The sequence below is a fragment of the Portunus trituberculatus genome, chromosome 46 (assembly GCF_017591435.1).
Source record: "Portunus trituberculatus isolate SZX2019 chromosome 46, ASM1759143v1, whole genome shotgun sequence".
Taxonomy (NCBI): Eukaryota; Metazoa; Arthropoda; class Malacostraca; order Decapoda; family Portunidae; genus Portunus; species Portunus trituberculatus.
The window spans coordinates 18,422,164-18,445,935 of NC_059300.1; the positions used below are offsets into that span (position 1 = coordinate 18,422,164).

A 23,772-nucleotide genomic window follows, 5' to 3' on the forward strand; every position below is an offset into this window, starting at 1 on the left:
ATATATATATATATATATGGTATATGCTACTACTTACTACTATTTTCTAGTGTTCTAGTGCCTATTTCTAATGTTTATGTGAAAGATTAATGACAAAATATTACAAATTGAGGTGTGAAATTATTCTTGACAATTATTTACTGTCTTTAAGAGTTGGCCGTCCCCAAAATAACACATAATGTCGCTTTATTTACTATGTTATGGCTAGTATTCTAAGGTCCAATAATTATTTGGGGGCTCACTGTTTTCCTCCAAACCCAACACTAAAGTGTTAATTTGTCAAATTTACTAGGAGGCACACTCGCCTTTGCCAAGTTTCCTCTAGAGTTATTCATTCCCAAAAAACACTCCTATCACGTTATTCACTTTATTAATGGCTAGTATTTTAAAGTCTTACTGCCACATAACAAAATTAAATGTAAACCACGTTACCCTAAACCCAATATTAACCTTACAGTTTGTGACATAAGTAGCGAAGAGATGCATTCATCTCCGCTTCCAAAGCTGAAGAGGAATTATTTTACTATCGGTACTATTTTAAGGTCTTGCTGCCCTATATATACTTTTGAAGAAAACCACGTCACTCTAAACCCAATATTAAGTTTACAATTTGCGTAATCACTTGTCAAGAGACGCACCTACCTCCACTGTTGCTGCTGCTGCTGCTCCCAAAAGCACCTTTGGGTCCCCAAGGTGCTTAGGCCACCAATTTCAAAGATGGCGGCACCCAGCAGTGTGTTTGAGTATAGCCCTTTCGAGAGAAAGACGCTTAAGAAAAGTGTCTTGCGGCACCAGAAGTGCCTATAGCGCCTTTAGAAGTTTTGAGTATGCAGCCTCTGTCTTGATACAATTATACATGTACAGTAATACCTCAAGATACAATCTCCCCAACATAAAATTTTTTTGATATACGACGAAAAATTTCATATAATTTACGCCTTGAAATACAACGATATTTTTAAGATACAAATGGCCATCAGTAGGTGGCGCACCAATCATTTGGCTACCCGCGTCCACCCAAACATTCAGCCCGCGTTGTGTATCGTTGTTCATCCTTTGTGCATGTGTGTGTCTGTGCTCCTCGGCAGTGTGTATTTTTTCTTCTTAAGTTTTGTGAACTCAAGATCATGGGTCCCAAAAGTAAAAGTTTGGCATAGAAACACACAAAATAGCCTGTATTCACATACTGATTACTTAGAAATTTAATAAATGAGTGAGTACAAATAGTGTTCTGCCCACAAGCAACTCTTCCTCTTTGCAATACAAAAAAACATAAGTCTCAAGATGTCATGGTTACCAAAATATCACAGGTTGAATGAGGTAGTATAATCGGTTTACGTGGCCTTGCGTCCGATTGGGTTCACTGGCATTGGCTAGAGCGAGAGAAAACGGGCCCCTTGTATCCTCTCTCTTTCTCTCTCTCCTGTCGCCTGTTCTGATACCACTTTCATTCAAAAGTTGTCTCCCCGTAACATGGCGAGAGACCAGAGGTATAGAAGTAAGGCGCGGGAGAGGTGGCGGAATCAGACACAATGAAATCACTGTCGCTCCCACCATCCATCGTTGGTGACACAGTGACGAAGAGCATAATGTTTACTCTTGATGAGTGTTGCCAGCTCACAAACAAAGAAAACGGAAAGAAAATAGCCAAAATATAGCCGTAAAAAGCCTAAACGTCTATTGCCCTGAGTCTGGCGTGATGAATGTCTATCGATGTGTCCTGAGTTTTGTGGGTTAAGTTGTTATTTTGGGTAATAAAGTTAATTTATATCATGCATACAATAAACATTGTATTTATCTTATATTAAATATATATTTGGTTAGTATTTAAAGCATGTTATTTTTTTATATTTTTTTTTGTAGGGGGGTAAATTCATATCACAAGAACAAATTAATTCTATTTCCATTAAATTCTATGGGAAAAAATTGATTTGATATACAATTTTTTTTATATACAAAGATCGTCACGGAACTGATTAAAATCGTATGTCGAGGTACCACTGTACTATACCAGTTCTGAGTGTTCTTAATCAATTTTTTTTTCTTTTTTGCTTTAGTACTTTTATTACTGTTTGCTTGCACATTTTGGGTGAAATTATTTACTTTATAAACATGAACATTCATGCTGGCGCCTTAACCCTTATGTTCCAGCGATCGTATATGAATGATTGCATCAGTGCATCCGTAGCGACGGCGATTGTTCCCATAATCAAGAATTTTCGCGCCTCATGTTTGAGCTCCACGCGCGGTTTCTTGAGTCAGATGGCGAGTGGAAGTATCTGGCTTCTTTTTCCACCCGTAGTGTTGACACTAGCTATGTATATTTAGGGGTAATGAAGCTATTCTCCCATTCTGAGGGTGACAATTGGCAACCCCAGCGACCCGCTGTGTCGAAAGCACCCTGATAAGAGTGAAGGGACATCTCAGTTCATAACTCACTATGGAACAAGACAGATAATTTTTATTTAGCAGTGGTTCTGAGCCTGACTACAGTGACAGTGATTATGAGAAAGAAACTGAAGAAAGCGAAGACAGCAGTAGTGAAGACTCGAAAAATGATTCAGAGGATCCACCTGTTTTCTCAGAACAGAGAGAAAACAGAGATAGTGGTGATGGAGAACAGACTCCAAACATCGTATTGAGAACCCAGAGTGGCTCATGGAGACGCAGGCGTGCCTCTCGTTTTCTGGGAAGACGATCCAGGGGGCGTGTGTTTTACTGTTTGATCTGCTGCAGTCTCTGATGGGACAGCCAGACGTTACCCTACGGAACGAGCTCAGAGCTCATTATTTCCGATTTTCGGATAGGCCTGAGACCAGGCACACAACACACACCGGGACAACAAGGTCACAACTCCTCGATTTACATCCCGTACCTACTCACTGCTAGGTGAACAGGAAGGTGAAAGGAAACACACCCAAATATCTCCATCTGGCCGGGGAATCGAACACTGGTCCTCTGGCTTGTGAAGCCAGCGCTCTAACCACTGAGCTACCGGGCGTGTGTGTGTGTGTGTGTGTGTGTGTGACTGTGTGTGTGTAATTCACTGTTTGTTTGATCTGCTGCAGTCTCTGACGAGACAGCCAGACGTTACCCTATGGAACGAGCTCAGAGCTCATTATTTCCGATCTTGGGATAGGTCTGAGACCAGGCATACAACACACACCGGGACAACAAGGTCACAACTCCTCGGTTTATATCCCGTACCTACTCACTGCTAGGTGAACAGGGGTTACACGTGAAAGGAGACACACCCAAATATCTCCACCCGGCCGGGGAATCGAACCCCGGTCATCTGGCTTGTGAAGCCAGCGCTCTAACCACTGAGCTACCGGGCCGTGTAGTGTGTGTGTGTGTGAGAGAGAGAGAGAGAGAGAGAGAGAGAGAGAGAGAGATGATACCTACATGTTATTTGCTTGAAACTTGATATGAAAAGGGGTGAAAGAATACTCTCTCTCTCTCTCTCTCTCTCTCTCTCTCATTGGAAGTGTACAATTTCTCTTCCAAGATGAGAGAGAGAGTGTGTGTGTGTGTGTGTTTGCGCGGTGTCATCGCTCACCGAGCTATTTCTGCTTGACGAATCACACAGCGGGCAGAGGAGGAATCCTTGATAAGGCAATAACTAAACTTTCAGAGGTCACATCGAGCTAGAAAGTACATCATTGTATTCAGAAAAACAAAGAGAAAATAATTATTAGTATTCAAACAGTCTCCTGACAATTTCTAGGTTTACCATTTTTACCCGTCATGGGATATTGGAAAATAGTTTAATCACCGGAACATAAGGGTTAAATATTGCAAACTTTCCTGAATATGTTCTTGAGGAGCAGAGTGTTATCATGGGTGACCTTAATGCCAGGCATAAGGAATTAGGAAGCCAATGGCAATAGTGTGTGCTGGAAGGCTTTCCTTGACACCACAGATACAGCTGTGCTTACTGGGGAACATGCACCCAGAGATGTACAAGGAGGCAGCCTTGACTATGTAGCCCTTATCAATGTGCCAACATATACTGCTGAAACCTTTCTTGTCAGGTCCTTGCTGAGCGACCACTTCGCCCTGGAGACGATCCTCCCTGTGCAGTCTGTCCCTGGCAGTGGCCAGGATGGCGGGCCTCGTCGTCCATGTGGTGGCGTGGTACGCTGCCGTGAAGGGCTCCTTTGCTGATGCAGAGGCACTGTGCGACGGACAGCTGCATACCATCGAGGGATTCATCGCGACTCCAAGGGTTCTGGCAAGGGCCCATGCTCCACGCCGCTGGACTTATGCTACCGACCCTGTGATTCTGAACTACCAATAGACGCTCGCTGCCTACCAGAGACGTTGGCAGCTCAACCCAGCAGACACAGAGTCACTGGATGCCATGGTTACCGTGGCTCGACACCTCACGGATCTGCGGCAACAGGAAAGGAAGAAGTACTGGGTTTCCTTCCTGGATCAGGTGTGCAGGACCCGGCTCCTCCGGGAGGTGTGGCACCATCTCAGCAGTGTCTGCGGCAAATCCAAGCAACAGGTGTGTGACCCTGATTCTGTAGGCAGGGCACGAGAACTCATTCTGCAGTGGAAGGAAGCCTCATCCGTCTCTGGCAATCCTGTGGAACACCAGGAGGTGCTCCATCAACAAAGACCACAAAGGATGGAGTTGATTTGCCACAGTGTTTCTCTAATGGACGACAACTGTGTGCCTATCACGCATGACTAACTCCTCTCGGCAGTCAAGTTGGGCAAGTCAACAGCTCCTGGCAAGGATGGCATCTCTTATGATATCCTCAATGCTCTCCTGGAGGTAAAGGTAGATAACCCTATCTTGGACTTATTTAACATGTCTCTCACTGCAGGCAAGCTTCCCCATTCTTGGAAAACAGCCATTATCATCCCAATCCCCAAAGGTGATGGTGTGAATGGTTTTTGGGTGTTCTAGCTATTTATGGTCAACTGATACAAGTCAGTTTCGGATTATTTTATTTCGCCAGGAATTGATATATATATATATATATATATATATATATATATATATATATATATATATATATATGCTGGACAAAACAGATGGGAATGAGTGATGTGACAATGACATGATGAAATATATTTATGTATGGTGTGTGTACGTGTGAATTGTGAATGTAGTAGGCAATGAAATACAAAGAGGAAATTGTATATGTGGTGTATGAGTGAATGTGTGTAATGTGTATTGTATTATAGAAATAGCATGTAAAAAGAAAGGAAACGAATTGTAATAGTGTGTCTGTAATACAGTGAAAGAGCATGTGGGACATAGAAAATGGAATGAGTGAGATGGGTGACTGAATGAGCTCTACACTACCCTTCCCCTAGTGGCGAGGTAGTGAGAAACAAATTCTCTGTGTGGTGGCTTTGGAGTCGGGTGTCATGGTGGCAGCAAGGACAGCTGTGTTGGTGGGTTCCAACAGGTGGGCCGGCTTCACTCGGTCGATGGAGACGGAGTCCAAGGAACCGTTCCTGTCGATGGTGACTTTTTCGTGTGCGTCGCAGGACACAGTAGGGGCCTTGGTAGGGTTGCATGAGAGGAGAGTGTATAGCATCCACATGAATGAACACGTACATGCAGTCAGCAAGGTCCTGGCTGACGAAGGTTTTCTCGGCAAGGAACGAGGTGGCACTGGCTGGAGGTGGCTCATGGCACTTTTCAGGTGAGAGGCGAAGTCTTGGGTGCTGCTTGGAGGAGAAGCAGGAGTGGGTGCCATTATCTTACCTGGAAGACGAAGACTAGTGCCATAAACCAGTTCAGCTGGCGAGTGCTGGAGGTCTTCCTTCAGAGAGGACCTGATGCTGAGGAGAACCAGAGGAAGAGCCAGGGACCAGTGTTCTCGGTGTACAGAGGCCATGAGGGAGGACTTGAGCTAGCGAGGTGGTAGCTGGAAGTCCTATAGCGGCGAATACCGAGGAGGGTCATGACCTTGCGCCACACCTTAGCTTCAAAGAGTGAGTGTGGCAGATGACCTTGGAAGCTTGACAGTGTGTGCAGATGCGGGCCCAAAGACGTATGTCCTTGTTCATACCCTCCCAGATAAAGCGAGAAGTCACAAGGCACTGTGAGACGCGGAAGCCAGGGTGGGAGAGGTCGTGTAGCTGACGGAAGGCCATGTAGCGGTGTCGCTGAGGCAGGTAAGGACGAATGGTGTCCGTAGAGATGTCAGCATAGACGGTGACCTTGGTGCCTGGGAGAGTGACTTTCTTCATCTGGAGTGCCAGGTTGTGCAGGAGTCTATCCAGTTCGGCATCATCGGACTGGTCGGCAGCAACAGTGGCGTAGTCAAGGGAAGAGGAGGAGGACAAGGCGGCAACACTGCGGGAGAGTGCGTCTGCAGGGGCGTTGTCTGCACCTTTGATGTAGCAGATGTCGGTGGTGTACTGGGCGATGTAATCCAGGTGGCGGAGTTGGTGTGGGGATCAGGAAGCTTTGTTCTTCAGGAACGCAATGGTGAGAGGCTTGTGGTCGGTGTAGACGTGGAAACGACGACCTTCTAGGAAATACTGGAACCGTTTGATGACCTTGAAGATGGCGAGAGGTTCCTGGTTGGAGGCACTGTAATTAGACTCAGCTTTGTTGAACTTCTCTGAGAAGAATGCAATGGGCTTCCATGTACCATTCACAAGTTGTTGGAGGACTCTGCCTGAGCCGGTATCGCTTGCATCACTGGCAAGAGAGACTTCTGCATCCAGAATAGGGAAGGACAGCGTAGCAGCGTCAGCGAGGGCCTTTTTGGCCGCGAGGAATGCAGCGGTGGTGTCGGCAGTCCAGGTGAGGGAGACAGACTGGCCACGCCTGCAGGGCTTGATCATGGCGTGAAGAGGCTGAAGCAGGAGTGAGCAGTGTGGAATGAAGCGGTGGTAATAGTTAACTATGCCCAGGAACTGCTTGAGCTGGCGCTGGTTAGTCGGCTTTGGGAACTGCTGAATGACTTCACACTTTCAGGAGAGTGGAGTGATGCCTTCTGGAGAGACGGTGTGGCCGAGAAAGGTGAGTGAAGTGGCAATGACATGATGAAACATATTTATGTATGGTGGGTGTACTTGTCTGCGTTTATCTGGACGCCGTAATCTCGCAAAAAACTTGGTGGAGGTGCTGGTGGAAGGCTGTGTCTGGGCTCACGATGAGTACGTCATCGATGAAGGCGAAGCAGAAAGGTAGGCCACGAAGAACTTCATCGATAAACCGCTGGAAGGTCTGGGCTGAGTTGGGTAACCCAAATGGCATCCTGACGTATTCAAACAAGCCAAAGGGCGTGAAGAAGGCTGTCTTTGGTATGCCATCAGGGTGCACAGGAGTCTGGTGGAAGGCCTTGATAAGGTCGATGCGGGAGAAGATGGAAGAATCAGCGAGCTGTGATGAGAACTCTTGGATGTGGGGCACTGGGTATCTGTCTTCCTTGGTGAGTGTGTTTAGAGCACGGTAATCTCCACAGGGCCTTATGTCACCATTCTTCTCGACGTTGTGGATAGTGGATGACCAGTTGCTGCTGCTGGGCTGGATTATTCTTTGACGCATCAGAGACCAGATGAGACAGAGGAGACTGAAGAAGCTTGCGAGGGAGGTAAGGTTGCCATGTAGTCGTCTGCCAAGGTAGCAATGGCATTGGGGTCCAGGTTGTCCTTGACGGTGAATGACTGCGTTGAATGACAGGGGGTGGGAAACCGCTGGTAGAACAGCTGCTTGAACAGCTCAGCATCAAATGAGTGGTACTTGCCACCAAGTGGCTGCTTCATTCGGTGCAAGAGTTGAGAAGGCTTCTCATTACCTAATTCTTTCTTGGAGAGGAACTCACGAAGGCGAGTGGTGACGGAAGACTGAAGGCTCTTGAGGAGGGCGGTCTTCAGCTCTTCGTAGGGCTTGTCAGTGGTGGCAGCGGTAGTGATGGCGGCAGAAACTTACAGGAGCACTTCAGGAGGCAGATGACTAACAGCATGGTTGAACTTGGTGAGGCTGCTGGTGATCTTGGATACCTTGAAACTGCATTCCAACAGGGAGAACCAGAGAGACGGGTCTTGGGAGCAGAAAGGTGGGGCTCGGAAAGTAAGCGCCATAGCTGTACCACTGTCTGGAGGATTCATGGTGAACGCTGACTTGGCAAGCACAGGAACCACAGGAGCTGCTAAAAACTGGAGAGCACAGGAACCACAATAACTAAGTGTAATGTAGCACCAGGAGTCACTTAGTGTAGCACTGTGTGTATGTGTGTCACTGGTGAGAAGCACTGAACACGTCACTGTACACAGCACTGAACACGGCAGAGTAAATCCAAGTGGCTGTGTGGTGTGGTGAGTAATCCATAGGGCGGCAAGGGGTGCCGCAGGCAGGATCGGGCAGGCGGGGCGGGATGGGGCAGCCTGATGGGCAGCGGGGACGCAGCAACGTCCGGGGGGGGGGAGGGAGACGTAGAAGGCGTCTGGAGAGGATGGAGGAGATGCAGAAGGCGTCTGGGAGGGTGGAGATAACCCGTCAAGTGGCCACACACCTTAGCGCATTCTTCTCCCAATCTCGCCCTCAACCCTGCAAACCCCTTGGCGGAGGCAGGGCTTCTTGGCCGAGGGAGCCAGAGATGAATACGACGGATTGGGTACCGCCGCAGGCATCCGCCCCAGGAGTGGCACTCTTTGTAGTGCCGGTTCTAAGCCACTAGGACCATGTTAGCTTTCACTCTGGTCACCAAAGTGAATGGTTGTTGGGTGTTCTAGCTATTTATGGTCAACTGATACAAGTCAATTTCAGATTATATTATTTTGCCAGGAATTTATATATTTACATGCTGGACAAAACAGATGGGAATGAGTGATGCGACAATGACATGATGAAATATATTTATGTATGGCATGTGTACATGTGAATCGTCAGTGTAGTAGGGCCGCTGTGATACAGTGAAACCATGCGTGCTTTGGGGTCTGAGGGGTCTCCAAGCGCACGGGTTTGAATCCTGTTCACGGTCCGAGTGTAGGTTGGGCTTCCTCACTCGGGGCAACTGTTTCCTAGCGGGTGGGCTTTGAGATAGGAGATACCCAAAAAAAGTATCCCCTTTAGCCCATAAACTCCCGTGAAATGCCCACATGGTATAAATAAAAAAAAAATAAAAAAAATACAGAGAAAACTGTGTATGTGGTATATGAGTGAATGTATGTAATGTGTATTGTATTATAGAAATAGCATGTATAAAGAAAGGAAACGAATTGTAATAGTGGGTCTGTAAAACAGTGAAACAGCATGTGTGACATAGAAAATGGAATGAGTGAGATGGGTGACTGAACGAGCTCTACAATGGCACCTTTTGCCCCATTTAGAATAGAACAGCACAGGTTTGGTTTCAAGGTGCAGTTTCCTTTGAGGAAGTCTTTGAGCTTGGAACACCACAGGGTGGAATCCTTAGTCTAATGCTTTTTAATGTCTTAATGGACAAAATTGTGTGCTGTTCCTTTCCGCAGGGCACCCAGGTCCTCATCTATGCTGATGACATACTCCTCCAATGCCCCACACCCATGGTTCTCCAGTTAGCTTTGTCACAACTGGCAGCATTGTGTGTCCAAATGGGACTAGTGATTAATGAATGTAAAACAAAATTTCAAGCTAAAGGGAAGGTCTCTTGACCGCCCACTGTAAATAATCTTCCCATCCCCAGAGTTCATATACACAAGTACCTGGGTGCTCAGATGAGCTTCAGGAAGTCTCTTCAAGCCATCCACTATGTTCAAGACCTCTGTCTGCCACACCTAGCACCACCTCAGCTGCTATGACATATCTGTCATATGGTCCTTCATTGATTATGCCACCCGTTTTAATAGTTTAGTGCAACCCAACTCCGTCCCCCTGGAGCTTGTTCAGAATGAAGCTATGCGGATAACCTTGGGATGCCCCAGGACTGCATGAATTGAAGTCCTCAGAGCTGAACTGCACCTGCCAAGTATTATGTGTAGGGTACAGGAAATTACTTGTCGCACAGTTAGTCGGATGCTATGCACGGGCTCTGACTCTCTAAAGGGATCACTGACACCTTCCCTGTATCATGATCCTTTGACTCCTACAACACCATACCTTGGGAAGATCTTGAGAGTACTGACAAGTATAGGTGTAGCTGAGGCCTGCATTAACGTTGTTATGTCACTGCTACAACCTGCCTGGAACCCTCACTGTGTCAGTGTTGATATTCACTCTCTGCATCAGCCCAAGAGGGACTGGCTCCCTCATGTGCTGCAAGACATGTTTATGACTAAATTGTCCAAGTACCCACATGTTCAGGCTTTTCATGATTATTGTGATGAGTCAGTTAATGGCAGCAGGTCTGGATGTAGGTTGTTCATCCGTGACTACATCTCTGCCAATCACTACACTGACACTGAGGTTTCCAGGCGGCTCCCTGCACACATGTCTTCCACTAGAGCAGAACTGTATGCTGTACTGGAGGCGCTCCATATTGTGGTGCCTCTCCATAAGAATGTTTATTTCCTTATTGACAGTCAGGCTGCATTGTATGCCCTTCAATCCACCTCCCCATGGACTGGGATCTAATTAATATGTGTCTTGATCTCATCCACGCCCTAGAAGGTGCTGGTGCCACGGTCCATGAAAAAGCAGACCACCTTGCTCAGTGTGGCCTCCAAGATGACACAGTGGACCCTGGCACTGAGTACACTCTGGGTTATGTTAAGAGTAGCAGCATTAAGGACTTTGTACAAAGTAGCATTAGTGATCAGTTGGAGTTTTGTTGCCATAGAGGCAGTGGCACTTGCTATCACAATGCACATGTCTCCCAGAGCTATGCTTACACCTATGGGAGACACACTGCATCACAAGACAATGGGTGGCAATGAGACTCAGATTAGGCTACAAATACTTTTGGAAAGTCAGTGCTTCTCCTGGTGTGTGCTGTGTGCTGCACCAAGGGGACACACTCTGCTAAATTTAGGCCACAAGGTCAACATGACTTGTATAGCCTCTTTGACCATCTTCTAGACTCAACCACACTCAGGGATATACTCAGGGAATATCCTCAGTTTGCTCCCAGACTGTAGGATGTTTATGCAATAAGGTGTGCCATATCTGTATTTGTTTATATAAGTACTAGTATTCTTGTTATGTATACTGTATATTTATTTATTTTTAATACTTTAACCTTAAGTCTTTGCCCAGGGGGTGGGTGGCAAGGTCCATCTTTCTCCTTTGTTGTATTTATTCTTTATTAATTCAACAATAAATATATCAATCAATCAATCTTTAGGACTCTCATTAAGACGGATTCACACGTGCCAATTTGCGACTGAAATTTTACGTCAGTAGAGTTTCCGACTGTGCTTGGCGACTGGAGAAACGCTGTCACAAAACAAGACCAACATGTTGGTCTTGTTAAGGCAGATTCATATGTGCCAATTTTCGACTGAAATTTTACTTATGTAGAGTTTCCGATTCATATGCCTTCTAGTCGGAAAGTGTCACACCTAGTGCCTGGAAAGTATCAACTATAGTCTGACCGGGCTTAATTTACAGTTATGGTGGGGCGAGGGTATTTCTACAGTTCTGCCACGTTTCCAAAAAAATGTGATGTGAAATGGAAATTATTGGTGTACAAGCCATCGCAAACACCATCAATTCAGATGTATAAAATTTTGACTTGTGCATATAGATGGCTGAATCAACAGTGACCATCATATGCATAAAAAAAACTATATAGTACCATACAAACATGGCATACATATTCAACAGTGTGCTGATATCAACTGTAGTAACTTATAATGGTACTTAGCGTATGTTTAGGGTGTGTAATAATATCAGCGTTACAGATATAAGATAATGAGCATGGAAAAAAATAAAAAATCTATTATCCAAAGTAAGAAAAAAATAGTAGAAGTCTTGTGAGTGGCGGCAATACTGATGAACCCAGCCTTACCAGGCCGAATAGCCTCACCTTGTAGTACCAGATATTGCTATAATTATAAGATAAAATGCTAACATTTACTGGCTTTTACAGTAATTTCAAGGGTGAGGCATAATCGCATTCATAATTCGTAAGCCAAGCTAATGTGTAGTTTCTATTTTTACAAAATAGTAGGTATATGCCAATACCTAAGTGAAAGAAAAAAAAAGCCTTATTCACTTGTGAACGGCAACTCTTCCACACACAGCTGGTGGCCTTGACACATTGTGGTGGTGACGTGACTGACCTCGTGCTACTCACTTATATATATATATATATATATATATATATATATATATATATATATATATATATATATATATATATATATATATAATATATATATATATATATATATATATATTATAAATGACTCTCTCTGCTTACCTTTGATTCTTTAGTAAGAGAGAGATTAACAGAACAGTAGTGAAAACGTGGCAACACTGTACAGAGACGCTCGTCCCCCCCCATGGCCGTAAATTAAGGCTGGTCAGACTATAGTTGGCACCTTGGCGGGAAATGAGTGTAAACAGTGACGATGCTGAAGCTGTGGTCGTTCTTTTGGCATACCGGAAGATCGATCGAGTCGATAGAAAAGAAAATGCCTTAGGATATATACGTTCCTGGCTAAATAGAAGGAAAGACAGGAGTGTCTACCACACTCTATATTATCCAACATTTCTCATAATAAAATTGTTAATCTTAAGAAGACTATGCACAATTGCGATCAAATTAAATCCTGACAAGTCTTCAATCCTCACCTTCAACAACACCCTGCATTGAGGGATACGTACAGTACTCTTGTAGAATACGTGCCAGCTATTTCGTCGAACGACGATTTGTGCAAGTTTTATTTACTGTATAATTAATTTCTGGGGTCCCAGTCCCCAGATATGTTCTTTTTCCCTCACCAACTGTAACGTGACGTCACGGAGTATATCTGGCAGCTGGGCTGGAGACCACCGTTTTCAAAGATTTACTCCGTGACGTCACGACGTAAATAAAGTCTCAAATCGACTAACAAGACCAATATGCTGCTCTTGTTTTGAGACTGTTTTTTCCAGGCGCCGGTCACCGATTTTGAGTTGGAAACTTTACGTACGTAAAATTTTATTCGCATAATGGCACGTTTGAAGTCACCTTTAGTTGATTTATTTACGTACGTCGTGACGTCACGGAGTAAGCTTTGAAAATGTGGTCTCATGGTATAGAGATGTTAGAGTTGGTGAGGAAAAAGAACACATCTGGGACCCCAGAAATGAATTATGCAGGAAGAAAAAAAAAAAAAGCTTGCGCAAATCTGTGTTCAACGAAACAGTTGCATACCACTCAACAAGAACTGATTCCTTCAATGCAGTGTTGTTGGAGGTGAAGATTGAAGGCTTGTCAGGGTTTAATTTGATTGCCATTGTGCATAGCTTTCTTAAAAAAGATTAACAATTTCCTTTTGAGAAATGTAGGCTAATGTAGAGCGGTAGATACTCCTTTCTTTCCTTCTATTTGGCCAGGGACGTACGTATCCACACACATTTTCTTTTCTCTTTTCTGTTGCCTCCGGTACGCCAAAAGAAGAGCAACCACAGCTTCAGTATAGTCACTGGAGGAGGTTATTCAACCTCCTTGGTCATATCACATTTCTTAATTTCAAAATCACCACTCTTTGGTAACCTTGAGAAAGTTACTTATTTTTCATATATAGATTTTCACCAAAGCTTAAAAGGGATATGATAAGTGGAAATTTCTAGTGGCATTTATTTTGGTAGAGCATTAAAGGAAAGTTTTTTTTTTGCCAACTTAGTGTTTTTTTTTTTGGCTAAATCTAGCACTTTTTCAAGTTACTTAGCGCTGATTTTTCATACTTAGCGCCTTAGCGTTTTTTTTTTTTAGCGTTTTTAGCGCTTGGTATATATGCATTTCTAACAAGCAATGTTGATTGAATTATGCGATATTGATGATTATAAAGATGTATTAGGCTTCATTTTATCAATAAAAGAAAATAACAGAAATCGTGGACTTGATCGGCCCGGCCTGCAGCTCGTACAGATTCGTGTCCAAGATACTTACTATAGTTGTGTGTATTGCTGCCATTCCAGTCCGAAATGCTAGTTAGACTGCTTGGGGAGGCAGTAGAAAAAATTAGGCAGGAGATCAGTGTTAGGCCGAAGGTTGGACCTTCTGAGGGCGACAGGGTGGCTTGGCCCTCTGTCGGGAAGAGCAGAGTGGGGAAGAGGGAGCAGGCGAGCCAGACGGGGAAAGATAGTAGTCAGGATGGGCAGAGATGGCAGGTTGCGAGGGGAAGGAAAGCGGAGGCAGTTAGGGAGGATAAGACTAAACCTGTTGAGTGTGAAAATAGGTTCGGTTTGTTGGATGGGGAGGGGAGTGAAAGTGAGAGTGGAGTGAATGAAGTGGTTGTGGTGAGTGAAAGGAGAAAGAAGGGGGTAGAGGAGAGGAGGAGGATGGTTGTGCCTAGCACACCTCAGGTGTGTGTGGTGGGTGACTCTCAGGTTAGGTATTTAGATAGCACTTTCTGTGGGAAAGACAGGGATAGGAGGACGAACGTGTGTATGCCTGGTGCAGGTGTGAAGGCAGTGAGTGAGGAGGTGCAGAAGAGGGTTGGGGGGATGGAGAGGGAGGGTGTAGTAGTTTTGCACGTAGGTGGGAACGATGTCAGAGCAGGTGGGTCGGAGGAGTTAGTGGCAAGATTTCGGGAAATGTTAGGCAAGATAAGGGAGAGTGGTAGGAGGTGTGTAGTGTCAGGAATCTTGCCTCGTGTGTATGTTAGCAGGAATGGTTGTCTAGAGCCATTGGTGTGAATGATCGGGTAAAAGGGATGTGTAAGGATGTGGGTGTCAGCTTTGTGGATGTATGGGATAGGTTCTATGGGCGAAGGGATTTGTATGCTAGGGATGGTGTGCATCTGAGTAGGAAGGGTGTGGATGTGCTGAGTGGATGTCTGGAGGGGAGTTGGGATGGAGTGTAGGGGGTGAGGTAGCAAATGCATTCCAGAAGAAAGATGCTAGACATAAATTAGATAGGATAAACAGAGATAGTGAAAAGATTAGGAAAGATTTCCAGGTGCAAATAGGAGAGAATAAGATTAGGATTCCAAATAAGGAGACAGCATCTAGGAAGGTAGCAGGACTTAAATGTTTTTATGTAAATGCCAGGAGTCTTAGGAACAAGAAGGACGAGTTATCTAGTTATATAGTTGAGGAGGACTTAGATGTTGTATGTGTCACAGAGGCATGGGTAAATGAGGAAAAGTTTAGGAAAATAGAAGAAGTAGATGGATACATTATGTATTTACACCAGAGAATTGGTAGGATAGGTGGAGGAGTAGTTATTTATGTAAAAAATCCTTCATTTCCAGTCAGGTTAATGGTATTAAGGTAGATAACAGAGTAGAGTCCTTATGGCTGGATGTTAGAGTAAACAAAAGTAAGGTTATTAGAGTAGGAGCTTTTATAGACCACCTAACCAGTCAGCAGATGTAGACAACCTTATGGTAGATGAGATAAATAGGGGTGTACTAGTCAGACAATTATCTTAGGGATTTTAATCTTAAGTCAGTAAACTGGGAGAGGATGGTAGGAGATGCTAGTGAAAATAAGTTTATGGAAAGTTTTCAGGATAACTATTTAGTGCAGATGGTAGATAAACCTACTAGGGGAGGAAGGTTTTAGACATAGTACTAACAAATATTGAGCATTGTTTAAAGGAAGTTGAGGTAGGAGAGACTTTAGCAAACAGTGACCATCATATAATTAGATTTATCATTAATTCCAGTAGGGATAATATAGTGAATAAGACTAGAGTCCCAAACTATCAGAAAGGCAATTATGGTAGGTTACGTCAGTTATTAGGAGAGGTAAACTGGGAAGATAGTTTTGGAAATAAAACTGCACAGGAGATGTGGGATATTTTTAAGGTTGTAGTAAAGGGTATAGTGATGCAGTGTATCCCTTACAAAGATATAAGGCAGAGAAACAGGAAGCCATTATGGTGGACTCATGAGATAGGTAGCCAGATCAGAGAGAAGAAGAGGGCATACAGAGAGTTGCAGAAAAGTGGGAAGATGTAGATTTGATTAGGTACAGACAGGTCAGAGATGATTTGAGTAAGGTTATAAAAAAGTAAAAGGCAGGCAGAGATAAAACTAGCTAGAGCTGGGAGTAAAGATCCCAAAAATTATATAGTTATTACAAGGTCAGTGATAAAAGAAATAAGGATAGGATTGGACCACTCAGAAAAGATGGTGTAGTAGTGGATCAAAATGAAGACATAGTAGAATTATTGAATGAACAATTTTCTTCAGTATTTACTAGGAAAGAATAGGAAATCCTGTTACAAACAGTGCGACGAGTAGTTTAAGAGCTTTAGAAAATATTGATATAAAACCGGGAATTATTAGGAAATTTATTCTTGAACTAGACGATAGGAAAGCTAGTGGTCCTGATGAGCTACATGCCAGAGTACTTAGGGAGGGTGTAGACAGTATTTCTGAAGCACTTAAGTTAATCTTTGAAAGATCACTTAGGTTTGCTGAGATACCTCAGGACTGGAAGTTAGCTAATGTTACTCCAATATTTAAAAAGGTAGGAAGGATGATGCGAATAATTATAGACCGATCAGTTTAACTAGTATAGTATGTAAGATACTAGAGAAAATCATTAAGGGTAGTATTTGGGAGCATTTAAATGAGAATAGATTAATTAGAGATACCCAACATGGCTTTAGATCAGGGAGGTCCTGTCTTACAAATTTGCTCGATATCTTAGAATATATTACCAAGGAGTTAGATGATGGAAATAGCATAGATGTTATATATCTAGATTTTAGCAAGGCGTTTGATAAGGTACCGCATAGGAGGCTAGTGTACAAATTGAGACTACATGGGATAGGGGTAGGTTAGTTGATTGGATTAGTGAATGGCTTTCTGATAGGAAACAGAGAGTAGTATTAAATGGGGCAATGTCTGAGTGGAAGGAAGTGGTTAGTGGGTACCCCAAGGATCAGTGCTAGGACCTCTTCTTTTCTTGGTGTACATTAACGATTTAGATATAGGAATTAGTAGCAAAGTATCAAAGTTTGCAGATGATACTAAGATAGCATGTGCAGTACAGGGTGAAAAGGACAATTACAGAATACAACGAGACCTGGACAGGCTGATAGCATGGGCAGACAGGTGGCAGATGGAGTTTAATTCTAAAAGTGTCAGGTTATGCATTTAGGTAAAGACAACACAAACTTTAACTATGAGATGGAGGGATGTTGGCTAGAGGCAGTAGAGGAAGGAAAGGATTTAGGAGTAGTGATAGACAGGACTATGAAATTTTCAAAGCAATGTTTAGAAGCAAGAAATAGGGCAAATAGGATCCTGGGTTTTATAAATAGAAATGTTAGTTATAAAAGTAAGGAAGTGGTGCGTAGCTTATATAATTCCTATGTTAGGCCCCATTTAGAGTATTGCATACAGGCCTGGTCACCCCACTATAGGCAGGATATCAACATGTTAGAAGCAGTTCAGAGAAGAGCAACTAGGATGATACCAGCATTAAAGCGCCTGGAGTATAGAGATAGATTAAAGGAATTAAACATGTTTTCATTTGAGAGGAGATGTATAAGAGGGATATGATAGAGTTATTTAAAATGTTCTCAGATACAAACTACATAGATGTGAGATCTTTCTTTACCTTAGAGGAGGGAAGTAGGACTAGAAATCATGGCAGGAAGATTAGAAAGCAAGGCTGCAGGTTAGATATAAGAAAATATTTCTTTAGTCATAGGGTGGTAGACTTCTGGAATGCATTGCCAGAGACGGTTGTAAATAGCACTAGTTTGACAATGTTTAAAACAGATTAGATAAGCACTTAAATTTATTAGATTTATAATTATGTATAGCGCTGCATGATAGTTTTTATAAGAAATTTACTATAGTTAAACAAGACATGATCCCCATGTATGGGGATCACAGATTGTAGAGGAATTCACTGCAGGACTTAGCCCTGTTAATGGGCCAAATATTTAGAATTAGTATATAATGTATTGTGTACTTGTATGATAGAGTTATTTAAAATGTTCTCAGATACAAACTACATAGATGTGAGATCTTTCTTTACCTTAGAGGAGGGAAGTAGGACTAGAAATCATGGCAGAAAGATTAGAAAGCAAGGCTGCAGGTTAGATATAAGAAAATATTTCTTTAGTCATAGGGTGGTAGACTTCTGGAATGCATTGCCAGAGACGGTTGTAAATAGCACTAGTTTGACAATGTTTAAATCCAGATTAGATAAGCACTTAAATTTATTAGATTTATAATTATGTATAGCGCTGCATGATAGTTTTTATAAGAAATTTACTATAGTTAAACAAGACATGATCCCCATGTATGGGGATCACAGATTGTAGAGGAATTCACTGCAGGACTTAGCCCTGTTAATGGGCCAAATATTTAGAATTAGTATATAATGTATTGTGTACTTGTATGATAGAGTTATTTAAAATGTTCTCAGATACAAACTACATAGATGTGAGATCTTTCTTTACCTTAGAGGAGGAAGTAGGACTAGAAATCATGGCAGAAAGATTAGAAAGCAAGGCTGCAGGTTAGATATAAGAAAATATTTCTTTAGTCATAGGGTGGTAGACTTCTGGAATGCATTGCCAGAGACGGTTGTAAATAGCACTAGTTTGACAATGTTTAAATCCAGATTAGATAAGCACTTAAATTTATTAGATTTATAATTATGTATAGCGCTGCATGATAGTTTTATAAGAAATTTACTATAGTTAAACAAGACATGATCCCCATGTATGGGGATCACAGATTGTAGAGGAATTCACTGCAGGACTTAGCCCTGTTAATGGGCCAAATATTTAGAATTAGTATATAATGTATTGTGTACTTGTAAGTGTATTTTTAAGTACTGATGACGAGGTCGCTGTGCGCCTGATACAGGATAACCTAGATGGGCCCTGGTGGCCCTTTGTTATCCTATTATTTATGTTATGTTATGTTATTAAATAATATTGAGGTATCTTTTTTATTGGATACTGTTATCATTAGTAATTTCGTAGACAAGACTACACTTTTCTGGATGTATATTAATTTTGTAATATGTTGGAAATAATGACACCCTTTTTCCTAACACGACGCGACGGACTGACAGTGGTATCTCTGGTTTCAGGGATGGGTAACATATAACATAACATAACATAACATAAATAATAGGATAACAAAGGGCCACCAGCAGGGCCCATCTAGGTTATCCTGTATCAGTCGCACAGCGACCTCGTCATCAGTACTTAAAGATACACTTACAAGTACACAATACATTATATACTAATTCTAAATATTTGGCCCATTAACAGGGCTAAGTCCTGCAGCGAATTCCTCTACAATCTGTGATCCCCATACATGGGGATCATGTCTTGTTTAACTATAGTAAATTTCTTATAAAAACTATCATGCAGCGCTATACATAATTATAAATCTAATAAATTTAAGTGCTTATCTAATCTGTTTTTAAACATTGTGAAACTAGTGCTATTTACAGCCCTCTCTGGCAATGCATTCCAGAAGTCTATCACCCTATGACTAAAGAAATATTTTCTTATATCTAACCTGCAGCCTTGCTCTCTAATCTTCCTGCCATGATTTCTAGTCCTACTTCCCACCTCTAAGGTAAAGAAAAATCTCACATCTATGTAGTTTGTATCTGAGAACATTTTAAATAACTCTATCATATCCCCTCTTATACACTTGACGCTACATATATTTCAGCATCAAATGTTAAGTGAAAGGATCATCATTAGGGATACTACACAACTTTACGAAATTTAGCTCTTTTTAGGGATGGATACAGCGACCTTTCAAATTATGAGTTGGCAACTCTGGTTGAACTTTCTTATAGGTACAGTACTATTGTTTGTTTACTATTTACTACCTAGGCTCCGATCCATTCGATCCGCGTATAGGTCCTGAAAACAGGTAAATTACCAACTGGAATTGTTTATTGGTACACGTAGTGTTCACAGTGCACGATGCACGTGTGAGAGGCGGGAGGTGATAGGTTGAGGTGGCAAGAAGTGGTGATCGTGGTGACGGCAGTGCGCGGGAAAACCGAGCCATGGCAGGCAGGGAGGAAGGGTCGGCGCCAGACATCAAGGAGGTTATAGATGAGTTCAGCACCTTCGGGGCCACTCTCTCTCACGAAGCAGCTAACCAGTGTAAGTCTAAGGTGACTGGGTTTTTTTTTTTTTTTTTACAGTTCATGCTGACCTGATGGTATGGAAAGTCATTCCTACCTGGTAAGGTAAATTAATGGTTTGTGTCCTCACTTGAGTTATCTTTTTGAAAGATCAGATTTTGATAGAACTAGAAGTGATGGTAAAAATGATTTTCCGGCCACATTACTCAATAGATGCCCAAGCTCGTTTCTCTTTGTGTCATTACTCTGGAACTCTGACCGAGGAGGCTTTTACATCTACCACTTCATACTTTCAGACTTCATAATGAAAATTTTCTTGGTTTGTCAACTTTTTTTTTTACAAACGGTTTTTGTTGGATCTGCAGTTAGCCAACTACTGAATGTTTTTAATTTTTTGTGTACATTTTGGTTGGAAGATGCAATTATGACTAGTGAGGAGAAGACCCTCATCAAGGCGAGAATTATAGGTGTGTGTTAACAATAACAATAGATAGGCTCAATTTGGGTTAGTTTCTTATGGTTTTTTCTCTTGATCATACAGAGATCTTATTAAAGTATTGCTAACAGTAACATAGTAAATGTTACTGTTGTTGACAAGACAGTGATGGTTTAAGGTTCAGGCAACCACCTAGTGTTGCCTAATGGTAAGTCCACCATTGCCCACCTGACTCTTATGTCTAGCTGTCATGTCATGTCACAAGTAGGTTCGGCCAACCAGGTGAGTAAATAGCCTTATGCTACAATGGTTATGTTAGTTTTCATCATTGTTTTTCCTCTGATGTTACATAATCATTGTTAATTATCACAAGTTTAAGAGAGGCATAGTCAAAGTTATGCATAATTGTAACAACCCAAATGGTAGATAAAGCTACATGAACCGTTTTGAAGCCCCCTTGGATTTGATATATATCTTGAGCACGTGACTTCAGTGTATAGCTGCTATATGGCAGCTGCGTTCCTAATTGAGATGGAAGGAGCCTGAACATTGGTCTGCCATTACCCAGCTTCCTTCCATAGTAGCCATATTTACAATCTGGTCAGCTACCAAGCTGGAATCTGCCCTCTCACCAGGTATTGCACTTTAGAAATATCTGTGCATTGGTAAGAGGTGTTATTGTAAAAATGTGAGTGTAAAACCCCGATGAAAGGGCAGAAATAGACTAACGTATGGTTTGTTTTCACCAAAGAGGAAGAAGTGTGGGGAGGAAACTCATAGTGCCAAACATATGGTCTGAGTTAGGTGTTAGGATGGGTTTTACTCATTGTTGAGGTCAATTTTACCCTCCTTGCATAAATTCAGGTAGTGAGGGAGTAGGTACACCAGTTTGGGTGTCACCTGGTAGTCAGTTAGGTTAGTGGGATATTGTGGTATGTGAGTGTGCTGAGGGGTGCCATGTCATATCAGCTCCAGTTGTTTTTGTGTGTAGTGAACAAGTGGAACATTAAATGTAAAGCATCAAGCAAACATTTATGTTAGTGTTCCATTGTGCTCCATCTGTTCACACCAACACTGAGCCTTCGACTAGCCTATGACCACTCACACAGCTACTCACCACCCCTGTAGTGGGTCCAACCGTTACATAATGACAAAGCTATGTATATTTAAGATGACATTATGATTCTTGTCTTTTGATACCAGAATGCTTACTGTAGTTAGGTTCTTGTGGGTGTTTTCATCCTGCTTGTACAGAAGCCTTGTTAAAATGTCACTTCTTTTAACAGTGGCACAGTTTGATTAAAGCAGGAATGCAGTGATAATTTAAGGTGACAGGGTTTTTGCTATGGAGTTGCAATCTTATACAAGGGTAATTTCTCATTGTTTCGTGCAGAATCCTTAGTAACACTTTTCCTTTGATAACCATTTGGAATCTTTCATGCACCACAGCCATCTTTAAGCTTTTTACTTACTAAAAAATCCAAAATCTGTTCTTTCCTTTCATGTCAATGTTTATTAAAATGATGTTGCTCCTTGTTTTGCATATTGCAGTTAAAGGTTTCAATGGTGATTAGAATTAGTGCAGTAATTTTATAGGTGTAAATTTAAGGTGGCTGAGTGAGGGTTTTGCCCTTCATTAACCTGGCCCACTCATATCTAAGGCTTTAGGGATGATTGGTTAAGTATTCATGGGTGGTTCTTTTTTCCTTATTGGTGGTGCAGAACTTGTGTTAAACTAGTTAAATTATAATTTATAAGAACATGAGAAAGAGAGGCTGCAAAAAGCTGGCTGGCCTACACCAGACAGCTCCTTTACCATCATGAATGTCTCATTTTTAGTATCACCTGTCTTATCTGTCCATTTAATATTTTGACCTCTTGAAACTACTTTGCGTGTTGGTGCTGACCACATTGACTGCTAAGCTTTTTTCACTCAACCACCACTCTGTGAACCAATTTTGACCAATCTCTTATCTTAAACTTGAACTTGGTAGCTTCTATCCATTCATTTTTCTTACAGAACATCACTAATGTTACCTATGTTAATTCTTTTAACTTTAAATACTTGTATCATGTTCTTTCTAGTGAATGCAGGTTGAGTTTATTTAGCACATCTTTATATGATAATCCTCTCAGGTCCTCAGTCATTTTTATTTCATACTTTTCTGTACTGTTTTTAAAGAATCAATGTATTTCTTATAGCATGGTGTCCAAACCTGTACTGCATAACCTAAATTAGCCGCTTCATACATTTCTAAGTCCTACTGCAGTTCCTTGGCATCATGGTCTGTGTTAATTATTCTATCTACCTTCAGATTTTTAACAAATTTACCTATATGGCTCGTAATACTCACATCTAAGTCTTTTGCGTAATTTTAAAAACTATATGGGCTCATTAATAAACAACACTGGTAACTCCCCGCCACTGTAACCTATCACCATTTACTTATATCCTTAGTAGTTTTCAATGTCTCAAAAACTCAATTCCTCCATCTGTCAACTCAAGAACCTTCCAGACAACTATCCCCTCTTCTTCAGTGACATTCAACTGTTGTCCTCTTTTACACTGAATATCTTTGGTCTGTCCTTTACTTATAATCTTAACTGGAAACTTCACATCTCATCTCTTGTCAAAACAACTTCTATGAAGTTAGGCGTTCTGAGGCGTCTCCGCCAGTTTTTCTCATCCCCTCCAACTGCTAACTCTGTACAAGGGCCTTATCAGCCCCTGTATGGAGTAATCTTTGCATGTTTGGGGGCGTTCCACTCACACAGTTTTATTAGATAGGGTGGAATCAAAAGCTTTTTGTCTCATCAACTCCCCTCCTCTTCAGCCTCTTTCTCATTGCCAAAATGTTGCATCTCTTTTTATCTTTTATCTCTATTTTCATGCTAACTGTTCTACTGATCTTGCTAACTGTATGACTCCCCTCCTCCTGCGGCCTTGCTGCACAAAGCATTTTCTTCCTTTCATCCCTATCCTGTCCAACTATCTAATGCAAGAGTTAACTTTATCTAATAGTAGTCTCATATGGCGAACCCTGTCATAATGAAGTCTAGATAAATGATGTCATTGTTATCATTGCTTTTATTACTTTTTTTTTTGAAGCACCAGTAGCTTTATAAGACAAGATTTTCTTTCTCCAAATCTATGCTGACTATATTTATCTGGTGTTTTTCTATTTATTTG

The 23,772-nt window shown here is 42.1% G+C and overlaps 2 protein-coding genes across 2 annotated transcripts in view; one reads left to right on the plus strand and one right to left on the minus strand.

The window, feature by feature from the left end:
- Window positions 1-5,330: 5,330 nt before the first annotated feature.
- On the minus strand, window positions 5,331-5,864 carry LOC123519746. Its single transcript, XM_045281250.1, has one exon. The coding sequence runs from the start codon at window positions 5,862-5,864 to the stop codon at window positions 5,331-5,333; it is 534 nt and encodes a 177-aa protein (XP_045137185.1).
- Window positions 5,865-19,852: 13,988 nt separating this feature from the next.
- The window catches only part of LOC123519747 (DNA polymerase alpha subunit B-like), a 66,511-nt gene continuing 62,591 nt past the window's right edge, over window positions 19,853-23,772 (plus strand). Inside the window, exon 1 of the mRNA XM_045281251.1 lies at window positions 19,853-20,165. Coding sequence (XP_045137186.1) covers window positions 20,066-20,165 — 100 coding nt within the window. The 5' untranslated portion in view covers window positions 19,853-20,065. The remainder of the gene's footprint in view (window positions 20,166-23,772) is intronic.